The 18,406-nt window shown below is 40.9% G+C and overlaps 2 protein-coding genes across 3 annotated transcripts in view; both read right to left on the reverse strand.

Annotated features, from left to right (window-relative positions):
* Window positions 1–2,860, reverse strand: part of LOC139762377 (general transcription factor 3C polypeptide 3) — a 28,450-nt gene extending 25,590 nt beyond the window's left edge. Inside the window, exons 1-2 of one of the 2 annotated variants that reach the window (XM_071687180.1) lie at window positions 2,780–2,860; window positions 561–677 (exon numbers count right to left, since the gene is read on the reverse strand). In XM_071687180.1, coding sequence (XP_071543281.1) covers window positions 561–677; window positions 2,780–2,782 — 120 coding nt within the window. In that variant the 5' untranslated portion in view covers window positions 2,783–2,860. Of the gene's footprint in view, window positions 1–560; window positions 678–2,540; window positions 2,720–2,779 lie in introns of those variants that run through there. The other variant, XM_071687179.1, reaches the window with a different exon arrangement.
* A 2,316-nt stretch (window positions 2,861–5,176) lies between these two features.
* On the reverse strand, window positions 5,177–17,711 carry LOC139762378 (uncharacterized). The gene is made up of 5 exons (XM_071687181.1): window positions 16,295–17,711; window positions 9,019–9,120; window positions 7,891–8,034; window positions 6,893–7,009; window positions 5,177–6,437 (listed from the first exon to the last, which is right to left on the reverse strand). The coding sequence occupies exons 1-4, from the start codon at window positions 16,949–16,951 to the stop codon at window positions 6,938–6,940; spliced, it is 975 nt and encodes a 324-aa protein (XP_071543282.1). The 5' UTR covers window positions 16,952–17,711; the 3' UTR covers window positions 5,177–6,437; window positions 6,893–6,937.
* Between the last annotated feature and the right edge of the window lie 695 nt (window positions 17,712–18,406).

An 18,406-nucleotide genomic window follows, 5' to 3' on the forward strand; every position in this document is an offset into this window, starting at 1 on the left:
TTATCCCATATAACTGCTCTGGCATCATCAGAAAAATTCATATACCTGATTCTTTCAACATCTATCAACCTCTTTAACACCCTATCTCCTCATACCTTCAGCTCAACAACTTCTTGCCTAACCTATAATTTGAAATATGTTTTACATGACCATATCATTCTAAATGATGTTCTTCCATTCCCTGCCAAACTACATAATTTTGTCTCTTCTTTGTAATCTATCTATCCACCCAATGACTCTGAGGATGCTAAATTTATGGATCTAGAAAAATGGCTATATTTTTTTTTTCTTCTTTTCATGTAGGAATTGCTTATTCAACAGATGTTCTCGCTCTATACTATTTCTCATGATGAGGATTTTCCTATATAGTACAGACACAGTGTAATTAGATAACATTAAGAAATTATGAAATATAAAGGAAATCTAAGCTTAGGCATGGTCAGGTGAATTTTTACAATCAGTTACATAAGTCTGAATAACCAGGAGGTATCATGTTTTCATTCATCTGATGCAAAACTTTCACCTTTGACACCCAAAAGAATTATGCAACTAAAACTTACTGATAGAAGTTCTGTATACTGTTGGCCATTCCCATCATCTCCAGGCTCGCCATCTATCATTTCCACTTCCAAATGATCCATTTTCCCAACTTCTGATATTCTCACACTGGAATTCATCTGAAGGCAAAATAAAATTTCATTAATTACACACAAACACACATAGCATACATACTTTTTAAAATTTGACAATAGTAGAGAGTGTTCAAGAGACAGGGCCCTACAAGTGCAAAACTCCCTCTCCATACAATACAAATAGGTAACTGAATACATAACTAGTCACCACAAAGCACAAAGAACAAACACAGAAGGTTCATAAGACAGCAACAAAGATGGTACCAGAATTAAGAGAACCAAGTTACAGGGAGAGGATAGAAGCCTTAAATTTGCCACCATGTAAGAAAGAGTGAAAGGTGACCTACTCAGAAACTTTAAACCAGTTCAAAAGATGTGAAGATAGGGCAACCACAGGTCATATCACAAAATCAAGCATTAAACTCGTTAAAAAAGATGCACAATGTACTTTTAAAGCACTATAATGGTGAATGAAGAAATAAAATGATTGAAGATACAGTTGCTACACAGAGCATACATAACCTTAAGCTAAAGAAGTTGTATGATAATCGAGAATGTTCAAGAGATAGGGCAGGGAAGAAAAGCCAGTTCAGGGGCAGAAGTACATCAACAGAGAGAAATATCTGGTGTACATGGAGAGATCTGGGGACAAAGCATATAAAGGTATATATAAAATTACTAGGAGGAACAACTGAAAGGGTAATATACACTGTTAGAGACAAAACGATCAGGAAAGTATATGGATCATTTGATGGAAGGTTAAAAAATGTGTAAAGTATTTAGTACCAGGGAACATTAGCATAAATGCAGATAAAAAAAGAAATGGGAGATAAATCAACACAGCAAAATCTAGCAGGCAAGTGGGATGCACCAAAGCTAAGTACATAGTTACGAGGAGAGGGTAGAAAATTAAGTGCATAGTGAAGGAAAGAGAGTAAACAAGGAAGAAATACATACAAAATTATTAGAGGATAAAGACATGCCAACTGCAACCTAAGAAAACAGATGTTCCTCACTCTCATCAGCAGCCCATACACAAACTGTAGTAGTAGTATTCCACCTTTACTGTGATCACCTGTTAAGGACCATTATCATAAGTTTTTATAATGGTACTTTACTAATTGAAATACTACACTAACTTACATACCACACTAAAATATGCAAAACAATCGCTCATTAAAAGCTAATAAGCGTCCTGCTGAATTATCTTTTAGTTTATTCATAAATTTTACCATCATAAAATAGGCAGCACCCAATAAGTTTTATCCTGTTCCGTAAATAAGTCAACTTCACAAAATGCAAAGTTAAATTCAATGCCTAAATGTATTATATACTGTTTATGTTTCCGGCCTGTCACAAAGCAGTAGCTATGGTTTGTTTTGATATGATTTTACTATGAAATGAAAAATTCACCATATATCTTGGAAGGTTAGGTGAGGATTTCATACGTTCCGTTGATTTCTACGGACGTTCAACCTTTCACGTTGATCCTACGTTTTCCCTGAACATACCCTGCCCCACAACCACTTACGAATTATTGCAGAATGAAGTAATCATTATGAAAACCGCCACAGTCTATCACTCACACTTTCCCCTAACTACTATGATAACACTGCCAAGCGAATTCAGTTAAATCCCGAGTGAATGAGATGGTGCCCTTAAAGTTTAAGAGTAACCATACTTTAGATATTGTTCTTTATAAAATTATATTCATCACCTTCCTTATTTTGTTACATGGACTCAATGATGTTCTGACTTAAAAACAGCGTCCTAATGGCTTTGCAGTGTTTGGAAATCATACAATCTACTTGGAAATACCCATAACCCCAAGCTCCCATATTTTACAATCAACAATCATCCCTAACTTCGTTAGCTTTACCAGTGACTACGTTCAAGTTATTCCTATACCTTGCAATTGTTTAAGAAGTCCAAAATGATCATTTGCAACAAGGTCAGGAACTCTATGGGTCATGTTAGTAAATGTGATGACCAATGGTTTGTTTACGTCGGTTAGTAAACAAATTTATGGCTGCTTTAGATATCAAACCCCAATTTCACATGCAACAATAATCAAAATATTTGTAAACATATCTGATGAACATGCCATCGTGTCCGGACCATTAATTTGCACCCGAAATCATACATACCATTTTTGCTCCAATTATTTTGTCAACTTTGTACGACCTCAGAGACACGGTTCACACCGCAACCACAGTTACCACACACTAAACCATAACATCCACTTGACCTGGTGGTTCACCTTACGAAAACGTAAATATGATATTTTTTTCTCTTCACAATAAATCCATACCCCTTTGAATATTTATTACATATATTTTCATTTCTAATACAATTACACAGTTTCTTTGTTCCTCAAAAAATATGCATATATTTTTCTTGTTTAGAACTGCTCCACATCTTGAATTTTCGATTGCATTTAATATAAAGCCCTGATATATATTTCAGAACCTACAGCATAATACAGTTAATCCCTTATTCCATATAATTGTGTTTGTAGGTTATTAAGTCATCAAGGTGTATAATTATGTCCGGTAGTTAAGGTACATATAATATTACATGATCTTGTGCCATGGATATTTTCCTATTTTACGGTACAAGATTGATCCTAAGTTATAATAGACTGTCGTTTAATCTATGAGTAACGATTATATATGAATTAACTGTATTAAACCCTTATAATATATACGGAAATAAAGGTGTCCATCCATACGATTTTTCTAACTAGTAATAAAAGCAATGGCAAGCGTATCGGGATGTCAAGGCACTTTTTTTATAATTTTTTGAGAAGGGGAAGCCTGACGATAAAAGGATTCAATTTCTCTTAAATGAATTTGGTGACACTATGATTAATTCTGGCTCAGTGGTGGATTCTGGGATCATAATGCTTTCAGCTCGTTCAATGTGAATCATCGGACGTGATGTAACCTAATCCCTATCTTCTCCCCATTATATAATCCGGTCTACAAACAGATCATTCTATCATTGCATCATCAGTTGTAATCTTTTTACATATCTGCAACTTCATTTCCATGTGTAATACATTCACACCTGCCTTCGATACATCTCGCACATTGTGTATCAGACATGTTGGTGTATGATTGATCATTATACTTCTCAATTTTCATACGTTAATGTCTCTGTCACCACATGCCTTCTCAACAATATAGGTAAATGCCTTTTTCGGTCTCTACCACCAAGAAACAGTAGCGAGACGGAAGGATAATAATTGTTCATACGGTTGTTAGATGTTCAGTATAGTTTATATCACTCAATTTTGCTGAGGTCATAAGAGTTACTTATTCATTTTGTATTTCCTTCGCGGTATAAACACACAAAACATTTGCTGTTACTGGTATTAGTTAAAGCCTTTTACACACACACACACACACACGATCAAAATATATGACCCCACGAGTGTAAAACTCCCTCCCTGTACTATTCAAATATGTCATTACACACAGACGCTTTCAAAATCATAAACTGCTCTATTCAGTGATGAAAACTGAGACCACTACAGTCAGTGTTTCTGAAATACATTTGTAATTCCTTGTTAGTGTTCCTGTTAGCAGGTCCAGTGCGTAAAAATGTTCATCACATGCTAACCAAACATCAGAAAAGATATACCATGCATACGCCTGTATAATCTAATTTTCTTCTTCCATATCAAACTACCTTAACATGTCCAACCACTTTCTTATATAAGGCATGTCCGTTGCAAAAGGGATTTTTCAAATAATGAATTTAGCTCAAACCTTGAATGTTTTAAGATTTTCAGTTGACAGAAATACATACAATTTCAGCCTACAGAATCAAAGACCATTGTTACTTGGGGAAGAGGATGAGATAGTAAACTTAGACGTTCCCGTGTAAGGTTAAGGAAATCCCAGTCTTGCAGCATTCTTACGCCCTATGACCTTAACGATTTAGTCAGTCATGTTTTTCCACTTTACTTGTTCATTTATATTATCATTACACTGTCCTTGGGTATAATGTAACATACGAATGAATATTACCAAGATAAAAGTTTCTACCTACGGTACAGGTTGTATATATATATATATATATATATATATATATATATATATATATATATATATATATATATATATATATATAATATATATATATGTATATATATATATATATATATATATATATATATATATATATATTATCCCTGGGGATAGGGGAGAAAGAATACTTCCCACGTATTCCCTGCGTGTCGTGGAAGGCGACTAAAAGGGGAGGGAGCGGGGGGCTGGAAATCCTCCCCTCTCAATTTTTTTTAATTTTCCAAAAGAAGGAACAGAGAAGGGGGCCAGGTGAGGATATTCCCTCAATGGCCCAGTCCTCTGTTCTTAACGCTACCTCGCTAACGCGGGAAATGGCGAATAGTTAAAAAAAAAATATATATATATATATATATATATATATATATATATATATATATATATATATATATATATATATATATATATACATATCGGTGTATCTATGTTTGTTAGGAGGTTAAATAATTGTGAATAGGCTAGAAATATATTTCTATTATATCATTCCTCATTGAACACAGAATAAAGTACATGTTCAATCAGTTAGCGGAAAACTAGAGAGAAAATAAATTAACAAGAAGTCCCTTTACAATAACACAAATCCGTACCTACAGATGGTGCACAGGGATTAATACACACTTGATATACTGTAAACAAAAAGATGGGAACACTCAATACACACCTTACACTAAAGTTCAAGTACATTTTAGTCTTACTATGTTAAAATCCATTGTCTTCCCTCGGTAGGTTCTGTATAATCAATGGAACTCTTCACTACAGCACATAAGACTTTTCTCAAAGGCAAATTACAAGAAGCATGTTTGAATCCACCCTGCAGGTCATACTAAATACTTGCTTACACCCAAGTAAGTACAGAGCCTAAAAACAACTATATTCTTATACTCTCATTATCTTCGGAGTCTTTATCTCAGTACTTGCACCCTGAGACGCTGAGTGTTGTGGCGCCGGAATCAGATGCCCTCGGTGTTCGTGTCAGCGGTACGGTTGCCATACGTGGTGGGATGGTGGTGACAGACGCACTGTTGCCATACGTGGTGGGAGACGTACTGTTGCCCTACGTGGTGGGAGACTACTGTTGCCATACGTGGTGGGAGACGCACTGTTGCCATATGTGGTGGGATGGTGGTGATAGACGCACTGTGCCATACGTGGTGGTAGATGTACTGTTGCCATACGTGGCGGAGGGTGGGGTGGGGTGGCATACATACTGTTGCCATACTTGATGGGGTGTTGTGCCACACGAAGTGTTGCCATACGAGGCAAGCTGGTGTATTAGACGCACTGTCGCCATAATAGGAGGGATGTGCCAGAAGTATTGTTACACTAGGTGGCGGGGTATTAGTGCCACATGCCTTATTGCCGTGCATGGCGGGGTATTGGTGCCACGTGCACTGTTGCTATGCATGGCTGGGTGGTGCCGCTGGACCAACATCGACTTCAAGTTAGCGAGCGAGTACGGCAGAAGAGCAGCTTTTCTTTCTCAACCTCACTGTCTCCTGCTGGTTGTCAGTACTGGATCCCTTTTTCATACACCCTCCCTTATTTGTCCTCTTTTTCACTCTTCTCACATATGTCGTTGCTCCAGCTCAACATGTATTTCGCTCCCTAGTACCACACCCTTCCTTTCCTGGCTTCGTCGTCAAACACTATTTCTCGTCCTTTATGATTTTTGCAACTGCCGGCGGATAGTTTATCGTGCACCCGATCCCCATTCCTGTAAAAGGAAGCGCAAAAGGATTACAGATGCTACTAAATGGTCTCTGTCTGATCCTAGCGGGCACAGTTCATTGTGGCTTTGTTACAAAGGTGGTTCATTTACATAGGCATAGTCTTTCATACTGTAAATTCATGTTAGGTGCAAAAACAGAATATGGTTTCAGAATCAGCAATAAAATGTGCCATTTCTTGCAATATTTGTAACTTATACAGCCTAAGAACAATGTTTTAAAGCACGTCTATATCTCTAGCCACAGTCTTCACATGTTACATCAGAGACGCTAAAGCAGCAGCAGGTCCTATAGCCTAGCCTTAAATCTAGCGGTGACATTTTGTTCATTGAAACTAATAGTTTCTCTTTACACAAGGTTTACTTGACTCATAATTTTCAGAGTAATAAAAAATGCTTGCATTAGTGCCTGTCTGTCTGCACCCGTTTATTTGCTTACTCACTTTTATTCCTCATAAAAGGTCCCCTTCTACCACACTTGGTCTTGATCATTCCTCTTCGGATTCTTCAGAGTTCAGAAGAACAACCTTATCTCTGGACTGCAAGTCTGTGATCACAGTCTGGGGGAGCAAAATAAAGGCACAGAATGTACTTATAAGATAAAGCTGTAGATAAGACACTGAGATATTCAGCGGTTGTGATAAATAAGAACTATCAGTGTGGTACATATCGGGACCAGACAGCGTCGTTTGCACACTGTCACTACCAGCAAGACATATATATATATATATATATGAATCATCAGGATTTTGTTTCAGGATTAACAACATGAATTACAGGACATGACGATGCACTACAAATGAAAACTATTACTGTGGAAACCACAAACAATTTCTTTTTTTTTTTTTTTTTTGCAATCAGAGACCTACACTATATCATACATACTTCCTTATTGTTCCGGGGGGAAAATGTATGCATCTGCGCTCTCTCGCACTCACAAAACTCATTTCCTGCAACTTATCCAACAGTTCGGAATGAAGTGCGCCACTGCGCTCGCTACCATCACCTCTTGTCAGCTCAGATCCCACGTCACATGCGGACTCGTACAAAAGGTCACAAGAACCGAATCCTTTATTAAGATAATTTTTTTTCTCTATTTCTAACCTTTGCCTGATGCTAACTAATCATCCCCAATTTATTATTATTATTACTATTATTATCAATATACTATTATCATTATTACACACGCTGAAACATAAGTCAAGAGGTCTCAGGTAATCAATCATTCCTCTCTTCGTAAGAACATTTAAACAAATCATGAGAAATCCATATAATCAACTCCCCCCCCCTCACTCATACAAGTATGGATGAAGTGCACAAAGGTTCTTCATTCAGCTCACACGCGTACTGAATACGAGAGTGTCAGTAAACCACAGTAAGGGCTCACCACCGTACCATCCAACAAGGACATCCGTGAGGTTGAGACGTGATCGCCCTGTACCTGTATGTTGATCCTCCGTCGTCTGGCGGCGACGCGGGTGTAGACGAGCCAAGCCACGGACGCCACAACCGCCGCCCCAGCTACCGCCACCAGCACCACCATCACCACCAGCGTCGGCGTATCGTGCTCCTTCATCATGTTGTTCTGAGGATAACCACTTGGGTTAGTGGTAGGGAAAGTCGGTCCGGTGAACGATCATGAGGTTAATGGTGGACACGACCGTGGGGTTAGGGGTGAGAACGACAATGGGGTTAACGGAAAAAACGACTATAGGGTTGGTAGGGGGGAATGACCATGGGTTAGTGGTAAGGACAGTCATTGGATTAATGGAAAGAACGTCTGTGTGGTTAGTACACAAGGAGTACGAATGTCCATGACGGTTATCTGCTGGAAGAGAGCAATAGCATCCTGAGCGTGTACCCGCCCACACACACACACACACACACACACACACACACACACAACACAACACACTTCCACACAAGTCGGCAGAACAAGAGTCAAGAAGAAGCACCGTATACTGTGTTCCTACGAGTATACTGCCATGGACATTCTATTGAGAAGCCTTGAAAATGGGAATCGTAACCAAATCTGATGCTGAAGTGGGATACTGCTGGTAGGATAGGGGGGTCTAGTTAGTGGTGCGGCTGAATATATCCGACCATGGGGTGAATGGAGGGGACAACCGCGGGGTCTGTGGTTGGAAGAGCCACAGGGTTCGCCTGGGGGACGATCTTGGGGTTCATGGTGAGGACAGCCGCAGGGTTTGTGGTGGGGTTGACCATGGGGTTACTAGTCATGACTGTCATGGGGTTAGTGGTTGGGACGACTCTGGGGTTAGCGGTGGGCAAGACCACGAAGTTTGTGGTGGGACGACGACAATGAGGTCAGTCGTCGGGACGACCAAGATGGTTTAATGGCGGGGAAGTTCAAGATGTTAGTGGTAGTGTCGGGAGGGGCTAGAGTTAGTGGGGCTAGTGACGGGGTCTACCGTGAGGTTAGTGGTGGTGGTGTCGACTAAGTGTTAAGTGATGGGAACGATGGAAAAAGGTCGTCATGTACGAGATAATGCCATGATTAGCGGTCACACAGTGACGACATAGTGGCCCACCAGGCCGCCACACTCACCATCCAGTTATACGTGGTGCCCGGCTTGGAACTGCCGTCGTTCCCATAGATGTCGTTGAGAATGTCCTCCTTAGTGACATTTTGCTTGGACACTCCGGGTTTCTGCGGATTAAGAAAATATTATTCACGGTCATGTATTTATGAGGATGTTTTTCTGTGTGTTCACCGAGTCGATCTAATTTTACGATTTTCATTGCTTCAAAAAAATTGATTGCATGATAGTTTTCTTTGGGTTGCTGAAGTCTTTGCAAGATTTGTTTCGTTGTTCTCTGCCGGCGAATCATTGCCGTTTGTGTTTGTATTCGAAATATAATTTGTCTTGCTGTATGTATGTGTGTGCATTTTTAGTGCGTGTTTATGTATATGAATGTTTGTACTTGTATTGCAAGAGTTTTACGCTCAAGTCGCCTCGTATCATAACCTCGTGCATAATAGACGTTTAAACTTTGTGTATACACACACATATACACACACCCTAGCTTACGCCAGGTACCCATTCACTGACCATCCCCAAGGAAAGGATGAACAACAGCTGGGTTGGCAGAGTAGGTTATCCTGCCCAGAATTTGTCTGCGATTCCCTTTTTCTAACTCCTACCTATTTGCAAACACCTACTTGTTCTACAACGAAATGTCATGTAAGCGTAGCACTTATCGCAGGGAAATTTCATTAACAACAGAGCCATTGTCATTTGCTATGTGTGAGAGTGTGTGTTTGTGCAGTAAATGCCAACAACCCATGCGTATGTGAGGGGGGAAAAAGAAAATACCAACCTAGGTCAAGGAGGAGACACTTTGTTGGCCACTAAGTGCAGGCTCACTGTTGCCAGCGCCACTATCACTCTCGGCGGTCTACTGCCACCTACTACGTACGTATGCGCGCGCATTCACTTTGTATCCACACATTCAATCCCTTAAAATATTGTGCTTCTTGTTCTTCTTATATTTTCCTCTCTAGCCCTTTTGTGCTTCCATTACTATCTAACCTCAAAGCTGCCTTTTGTCGGGGATTGAAGGAGCCTCGGATAGTGTATTTATAATTGCTTAGACGCGTTTATCTCTAATCTAGCGTGTATATATATATATATATATATATATATATATATATATATATATATATATATATCACAGACCCACTTTGAAAGCCATAAATGTACATAAGGATTAAAATACACGCACATGCCAGCATTGGGGCTCATGTGGTTAAGCCAGCGAACATACACATGACCAAATGATCACTAATTGGATAATTGTGTGACTAAAACGCACATACGGAAATAGCACATCCATATATATGGGCGACACTCCCGTCAGCCAGCATGTATTACTACGCGAAGCGTTGACAGGATTAATCCAAAACCCTTCCATTAATCCATCTGTTATCGGTTAAAGAGCAAGTCTTCCCGACAAGGCCTCTGAGAGGTATATTATCAGGGGGTACAAAGTTTCTTTCAGGTGCCCTTCCATTCTCCATTAACCATCCTGTTTTTATCCACTACGGTTTTATGCCATGAGGTGTAAGGTTAAAACTGGTATGGAAGATGAGAGAGGGGTGGAATGGAGCGCTCTGTTGATTTTCTGCATTTGAGGCCTTATGTTCCTATACTCCCTCCATGATAAACATAAGTAGATATAAACTTTCTGATCCCAGGAAATTCCGGGCCCCCTTATGGACCCACGGGTCTGGGTACAATGTACCTCCTGCATCCCTCTCTTTGGCCGTGCTTTCCGTCACAGAGGGACCCATGTTCTACATACCTGACCGAACACGGAGGAGCAGGCCCGGAGCGTGAGGACTACTGCAGCTAAAGGATATCATAAAATATCTTATAACTGAGTTTTTATTCACGTGAAAGGTTTTCCTAACTGCTCAGACAATGGAGGCGTGTGACCATAAACAAAGTTTGCATATTTGAACTCGGAACCAACCTCCGCCAACAACCCTTGGAAAATTTCATGCTAGGCTGTGTTACCGGAACCACAAGCAAGCAGTAAGATCGTACACGTACGTAGCTTCTACACGTACACCGACTGAACAAGACCTTCCTCGCTGCATGCCAGATACTGGCCACCAGAGATTAAGAATCCAGACAACGTGAGGAACCTGCTTCACCTTACCTCAAAGTGCAACCCGACACTCAGCTGAAGCCAGCATCTCACCTTCTTGTCCCTGCTCTTTCTGCGTTCTCACGTGAACAGCGTTTGCGGACATTGTGTTTACATTTGCTTTTTTTTTTTTTCATTGTTTGAATGTCTCTCAGTCAACACTTTTCAGGACGTCATTAACACTTTTGTCAACATCTCACGCAAACCATATTTGAAGGTTTCACAAATCTTATTTCGGTATATTTGAACTAAATATTTGTTTTGTGATTTTTAAATTTTCATGTCTGTTCCTCAATTCAAGAAAATTTACGAGTTTCAAGCTCTATTACCCTTACGGACCTGGTCAAAGATCAATTGTACTGCATCCTGGACACCATTGGTATGTCTTGGAATGTGACGAGCGTTTTAGGGATATATCTAAACAAACCCTGCAAGAAATGTCACAACACCTTATTATCAATAACATGATACCTGAAACTTTAAGTTTGTATCCACTTTTTACATCTCATGTAATATCAACCCACTGGGGTCTGACCCGAGACCCTTTGTGACCCCTGTAATCCTTTTGCGCTACCGCTCACAAGATGAGCATGGAGTGCAAAATAAATTTCCCGGGGTTACCAGCACAAATTTAATTCGTAATAGTCAGGCCAACCACATCTTCACTATACCAGGGTTAGGAAGCTGATAATTTGAATGAAAAAAGAAAGAAAAAAAAATCAGAGAAAACAATACTCCTCTCGCATGGAGAAAGACAATAACAACGTCTGGGATAACGGATGTAAAAGTCAAGAGTCGAGGGGCTGGCTTGGGAGGATGTCCTAACACCGGAATCCGCTAACCGGATACCACCGAGGCGTCGCTTGTGACCCAGAGTCACTAGGAGGCCCTTGTACAGCCTGGGAGGGACTCTCCCTGGTGCCGCTTGAACCAGACGCCACGGCTGTGATATGTTTATGACTGATTATATCATAAAGCGGTGTCACTGGGGTATAATGTCGTCGGAAAAGCTAGAAAATTCCCGATGATATAAAAAATAGACGTAGTCGCCTACCGTTAAACGTTGGGACTGCTGTTCTGCACGTTTCGTTTTACGTGTTTAAATCATAAATGCTGGGAGGTCTCCGAGAGAATGGTCCGAAGGTAGCGAATGACTATAGTCAGTGCCCATGGTGGTCGTGACGGTCGAGCTCCTTCCAGCTAGTGGCAGGGCTTCAAGAGTTGACATGGGGGCCCTATTGAAAAGTTGGCATATGGTCCCTCAGAGCCCTCGCGTGACCCGCGTGAGAGGAAGTGGGGCCCAAAACAACAGGAAAAAAATTAATTCATCAGTTAAAGAATTTTGTCAACATTACTTGGCATTATTTGATCGATTACTTCAATGATATTTTTGAATTTCATTTCCTCTCTTCTAATTCCCACAGAGGCCCAGGCTTGGGGGATTTTGCCCCGATATCCCAGCCCTCTCGGTGGGCCGGGCAGGTGGAGCTGTCTTTCTCTTGTGTTCAGCTCTATTTCGCAAGTTATTCAGACCACCAGGCAGAGAGAAAATGGGAAGACGGGAAAAGAAATAGGAGAGAATGAGGAGGAAAGGGAGGTGAGAGAGAAGGAGAAAGATGCAGCAGAAAACAGGATGGTAGTCAAATAGTAAGAAGATGAACGAGAATTGCTTCATTCTCCACACACGTAAAAGCGTATCCACCGCTCCTCCACCCTCCCTGTCAGCTTTTCCCCCTATACATAATGAAATGTTATTGTTCAGTTCTATTCTACGATCTAGCTTGGGAAACGGATTCAGTTCACCCGTATAAAAATGTCAGCAGACAGTGAAGGAAACACTTTCCTGCAAAGTTGGTGGGATGGGGTGTCCGGGACTCCTACCTGATATAACATCCACTCTATCGCTGGGCTCATCCTGAGTTGACTTGCTGACGATGAATCATAACCAGATTTAAAACGTTTTGCGGCTATTTTTCAAATAACATTTTATAAGACATGCCATCATTCCTAGTTCCAGTAATATCGAACAAAAAGATCCATTTCAAGAAAGACTCGTTTTACAATTAGAAATGTATGCATTTTGAAAGTTAAATAAACATAGAAGTAAATGCATGAAACAGTGTTGTTAGTATATTTGACATATTACAAAAAATAGTAAATAAATCACACTAGATACCAAAATTAGTGACAATACTTAAAAAATAGGAGAATATTCCATCAACTGAATTACTGGTCAAGTATTCACCCTCTTACGAGAACCCCCACGAAGAATAACGTTTTTATGAAGTTATTTCATGTGCTCAATAAGTACGAGATACATGCAACAATTGCTGCGTTTATGGAGACATCGAAAAGGAAATTAGCCCACCATGATTAGTAAGAATTTGTAAGATGATCTTCAGACCCGCGAGATGACAAAAAGAAATGTTTTGCGGTATGCATAGGCTAACACACATCGTCGCTTGAGACGCAGACGTTGTGCACGAACTACACCAGAACTCGAGATTTCCACTCTAATAAGTATATATCATAATCTTTACACAGCTTCAGAAGAAAAAATTTGTGCTGGTTATTCTCTTACAATTCCTCTTAATATCCTTCAATATCATAAAGTTTCAAACCCAACGCATTAATAACGCCATTTCTTTTACTGACCTAAAATTCTAACATTCAAGGGAGCTACATTTCTGCTCCTTTCCACTATCGACATCGTGAGTTGGTGTCAACGTTAAATTTCAGCTTTATGACGTGCTTCAGAATTTGAACCACTTACATGCAAATATAAATACAAGCGGGTCTGCAAACCAGTCACCATAGGAAGTAAATGAAAGGTGTTACTAAGGAGTGACTACGACCAGTGAAAGGTATGGGGATGCGACTCCCCCTCACAAGACGACTGCAGTCCGTTCCAGGAGGTAAAAGTTTTTCTAAGGCGTAGAAGTGCCCTGCCTTCCCTCACGTTCCCCACACGTGCACACCTGTATATTTGTTATGAGGATACCTACACTCACGCAAAGATACGATATACACCAACATAAACACGCATTTGTACACATGCGTGCATTGCAGAGTAAGGCGGGCATTCCGTGGTGTATTCGTTAGCGTCGCTGACCATGATTCGTCACGCCCGGGACCGTCTTGGCCGCTGCTGATTAATATATGGGTACTTGTTTAGGCCAGTGTGTGTGTGTGTGTGTGTGTGTGTGTATGTGTGTACATAGTAATATGAACATGGTACATATACAAACTCAAGAAACTTGACAGGAAAAGCTGAAACGTAATCACCATGGAAAACGATATTGATACAGCAACTGGAGAAAGCTTTCGCAAGACATTTAAAGCAGCGGACAGTCATTTTCCAGAACTAAGCCACAATGGTGGAACAAATGAAGTCCACGATTGATATCATTTGCGCCTCCTTTATCATGTACAAAGTTTACAGATATCAAATTCATTCATATTGGACTTTCTGCTTTTTTCAGACAAAATTCATTATATTTAATTTTTTCTACTTTTTTCAGTGACCTATTTATCACTAATATCTTCCAGTATCAGACTTAACGGCCTGTTGCTGTTTGTATTCCTGCGCAACACACTTGCTGAAACCAGTGAGTCATAACTCCAATAAACGCCAGTCACACACACGACACCCTCGTTTTCGAGGATGAGGCACAACCTTCATCCAAGGTTTAGTTCATCACAGTCACCCTCCAGCCACAGACAATCAAACCTAAAGAGCGTGCTGAATGTACAAGTTGGCATGCAAGGGACTGAGTGAACTGGCACGATGTGGTAATGCGGGGTTAACGTGCTGTCAACAGACTGAAGCAGGGCATGTGAAGCGTCCACGGTGAGCCATGGAAAGGTCTGTCGGGCTCTGGGTGTGGATATAACCTAGCCTGATCTTGGTACCCATTTTATCAACCAACCGCAAGGGGTGGATGAACAGCTGGGTTAGAGAGAGAGAGAGAGAGAGAGAGAGAGAGAGAGAGAGAGAGAGAGAGAGAGAGAGAGAGAGAGAGAGAGAGGAAAATGCAGTTAAATTCAGATATCGGGAGGACCTTTTCGAAGGTAGGAGAGGAAATAGAAATGACAGAAAGAATTACGAAATATGAAAATGGCGCAACATAGCCCACTTTAAAAGATTTCTTTATGGTAATCTACACGAGTATTAACATATGCAGGAGAATGCTAGGTCATGTTTTCCAAAGATAATAGCCAAAATTTATCGTGTGAAATGAATATGTACAACGGTTGTAAAACCGATGATTCTTAGATTTAGAAATAGATAATGGCAAATGGTGAGAGCCTGCTGCAATACAGCTGAAACGGTTTGAAAAACAAGATTGGAAGAAGGAAGGATTGCCAAGAGGGGGTTGAGGATTTGGCGACCTGGAGGCACGAGCCAAAAGACAAAAGGAACAGCTGGAGAGGTGGAGCGGCAGGAACTCAGCGTAAACACAGTCTGCCAACCGTACAAGAACGACTGATGTGGTTACTGCTACACTGGAGTGTAGGGAAAGAGGGCTGGTCCTACTGACTGTCTGAAAGCTATCCCCAACTGAAGGAGTACTTAATTATTGACAACTCTAGCGAAGACAACGAACATGTGGGTTGTTTGTGAGCCGCTGGCTGCTGCTGTGTCTGGGACTCAAATATGGGCCAGAGATTCTTAGATTGCAGTGGTAATACCGTGAATGTATGTTGTAAGCAGTATGCTTCCACACAACGGTTGATTCAAGTGATTGTGCAACTGGTCTAACAATTAATTTTGTTCATCTACGCATGCATCACTTTTACTCGCTTTGACCTTTACCAACAGTTGCAAAAAACAACGGATGTCTATATAACTAAGGCATCAATTTTGAATCGTCCCAACAGAGGAATATTGATGCTTCAAGTGGTGACGAGAAAACAGAACATTCGCGATACTGATCGGCATGTCACAAGTCTGAAAGATTATTCGACGGACTAAGATGTGCACGCGCTTTCACTATCCTATCATTTGCTGTAGGATGATGATCAGTCTAATGCATATCATTTTCTCCCGGGGTGGCCGAGTTACTGAAGAATTCTAGCTAATGACATTGTGAAAACATTATTTGCTGAACTTGTCATTATTTTGATTATTTTCGTTAAAAAGTTCTAATAATAAATGTTAATCACTGTACCGAGTGTTGTGTGCCATCGGCTGTTCCTTGGCCTCCGTCCATGTCAGGAACGGCTGCGCTTGTAGGCACCGTGGTCTTCTTAAGGGTAACAGGGATGGTTTTGACTGGGGCGGCGGTGGTAGTAGTAGTGGTGGTGGTGGTGGTGGTGGTAGTAGTAGGAGTAGTCGTGGGGGTGGTGGTAGTTGTGGTAGTAGTAGGAATCACCGGCTTTGGGGTATTTTTCCCATACGAGTCTTCCTCTACGCTCGTCTCATTCTTGTTTATGGAGGGCTGCCCGCCGACTGCTGTACTGTTCTTCGTGTCGCGTCCGGCTTGAGTGTCGGGAAGTCCCGTCATCTGTTTACTGTCATTGTTTAAGCTTCCCTCAGTCTGTGTTTCACCTTTCTCCGTGTTGCTGAGCTTATTTGGGGGATCCCGGCTCACCTGCCCCAAAAGGTGATCACGTCCGCTGGCAGCAGACCTATCCTTCAAGACGAGGGGAAGGATAACAGCAAACGAGATTCCCGTGACAATAACTAGACTTATGATGACACTAGTCAGCTTGCAGTCCCGGCGGGCATGTGGGCTCCCAGGTGGCCGCGTCATGACAGACGTATATGAACTGCCGCCTTCATCCTGTGGAACGCTAGAGTAGGATATGGGACTTTCGCGAAGCATGGTCACAGCTTTCTATTTCTAAGTTTTCCAAAGGAACTGTCTCACTTTCTCCAGGCTAAACAAAAATCAACCAAGAAATCGAACCATCAAACAGGGAGTAAGGGCGAGATACCTGCGACGTTTGTTTCTCTGGTTTCTGGAAATTCCAATGTCAGTGGATCTCCCGTCTTGACACACACATGGGCTTCTAGAACACCTCTACGTATGGTACCTGGGAATCCCTTCAGATTCCTTTCTTTCATTTATCTCCTACGAAGGTTAGATTCGTTTAATCTCCTGCAAAGGTTTGGTTCACATCTTGAGAAAACTGCATGTGATGTGTGTTGTCGGTGGTGGTGCGAATTCCAAAATGTCCTAGGAACTGAAAGTTTCGAGGACAATTAGCTAAGAGCCTTGTTCTAAAACCTCTGCGTGATCTTTGTATATACAGCCGCACACAATATAATACGTGAGCACAGTTCCACAAATGGGATTAAATACGCGTCACATGAGTCCCCGCGATTTCAACAGATCACCTTTTTCGCCACAGTTTTCATTGGATTTCCTTAGACATCACAATTTTACTATTATATTCACATAATTAAGGCAGAATATTGTTACACATGGTAGGGTAACCAGTAACACAACTTGCTGAATATTCGAATTTGTCTTTCTGTCTCTTCGTAGGAGCGGTTAGAACCACGAGTGTAAACTGAGCATGTGCGACAGTCAGCTGACGGATAACGTGGCAGCCCACCACGTCAGTGTCGGGGTTACTACTGAGGCGTGAGTTCAAGCAGCCTTGGCAACGCTACCGCTAAGTGGTGCCCCATCTGCCAGATGTACATTAACGCAGATAATTCATGGCTCTAGATAAATTATATTCTTCCCTGAATAGTTTCTTAATGGATGAAACATTCGAATAAGTTAAAGTTAACACAGCGTACACTTTCACGAAAGAATCCCCAACTCACCCGATCGGAGACATTCTAGAATAGAAATATTATGTGAAAATAGGACTGCACCATATACCACAAAATAGTAGTAGTATCATATGAAAATGACACTTTGGTGCTATGATTTTCGAGTAAAACAAATCTGTTTTCCATTAAGACCACAATAGCCTGTTTCAAAATCTCCAACTGGGTCCACTAGAAGGAAAACCGCACAATAGTAAGTCATACCTGAACAACCTCCAACCGCGACATATTCCCACATAATGCTCCAACATGTGTAACACTTGACAATGTGGCTACTGTTTTAGCATAATTCATGTCTGGTTGCCATAGTTACCTCGTTTCCTTAACAGCCATGCATCGAAAAATTCCATGCACTGAGCAAATTCCCAGGCAGTCGGGAGAAAATAACATTGGTGTTTTGCACTAATTGCAAGGAAACTATAATCTATTGTAAAAAAAAAAAAAAAGTCAAATAAGGGTTTTGTGATTAACTATACTCTTTATGCACCCAGGGAAT

This window comes from Panulirus ornatus, chromosome 43 (genome assembly GCF_036320965.1).
Source record: "Panulirus ornatus isolate Po-2019 chromosome 43, ASM3632096v1, whole genome shotgun sequence".
Classification (NCBI taxonomy): Eukaryota; Metazoa; Arthropoda; class Malacostraca; order Decapoda; family Palinuridae; genus Panulirus; species Panulirus ornatus.

Bases quoted from the DNA above. Each gene is read 5' to 3' on its own strand.
- LOC139762378 (XM_071687181.1), bottom strand. From the start codon at position 16,951: ATGCTTCGCGAAAGTCCCATATCCTACTCTAGCGTTCCACAGGATGAA. The intron at 9,121-16,294 runs GTACAGTGATTA...CTTAATCCGCAG, and splicing joins CCGATGGCACACAACACTCG to AAACCCGGAGTGTCCAAGCA. The intron at 7,010-7,890 runs GTACAGGGCGAT...TTGCTCCCCCAG, and splicing joins GACGGAGGATCAACATACAG to ACTGTGATCACAGACTTGCA.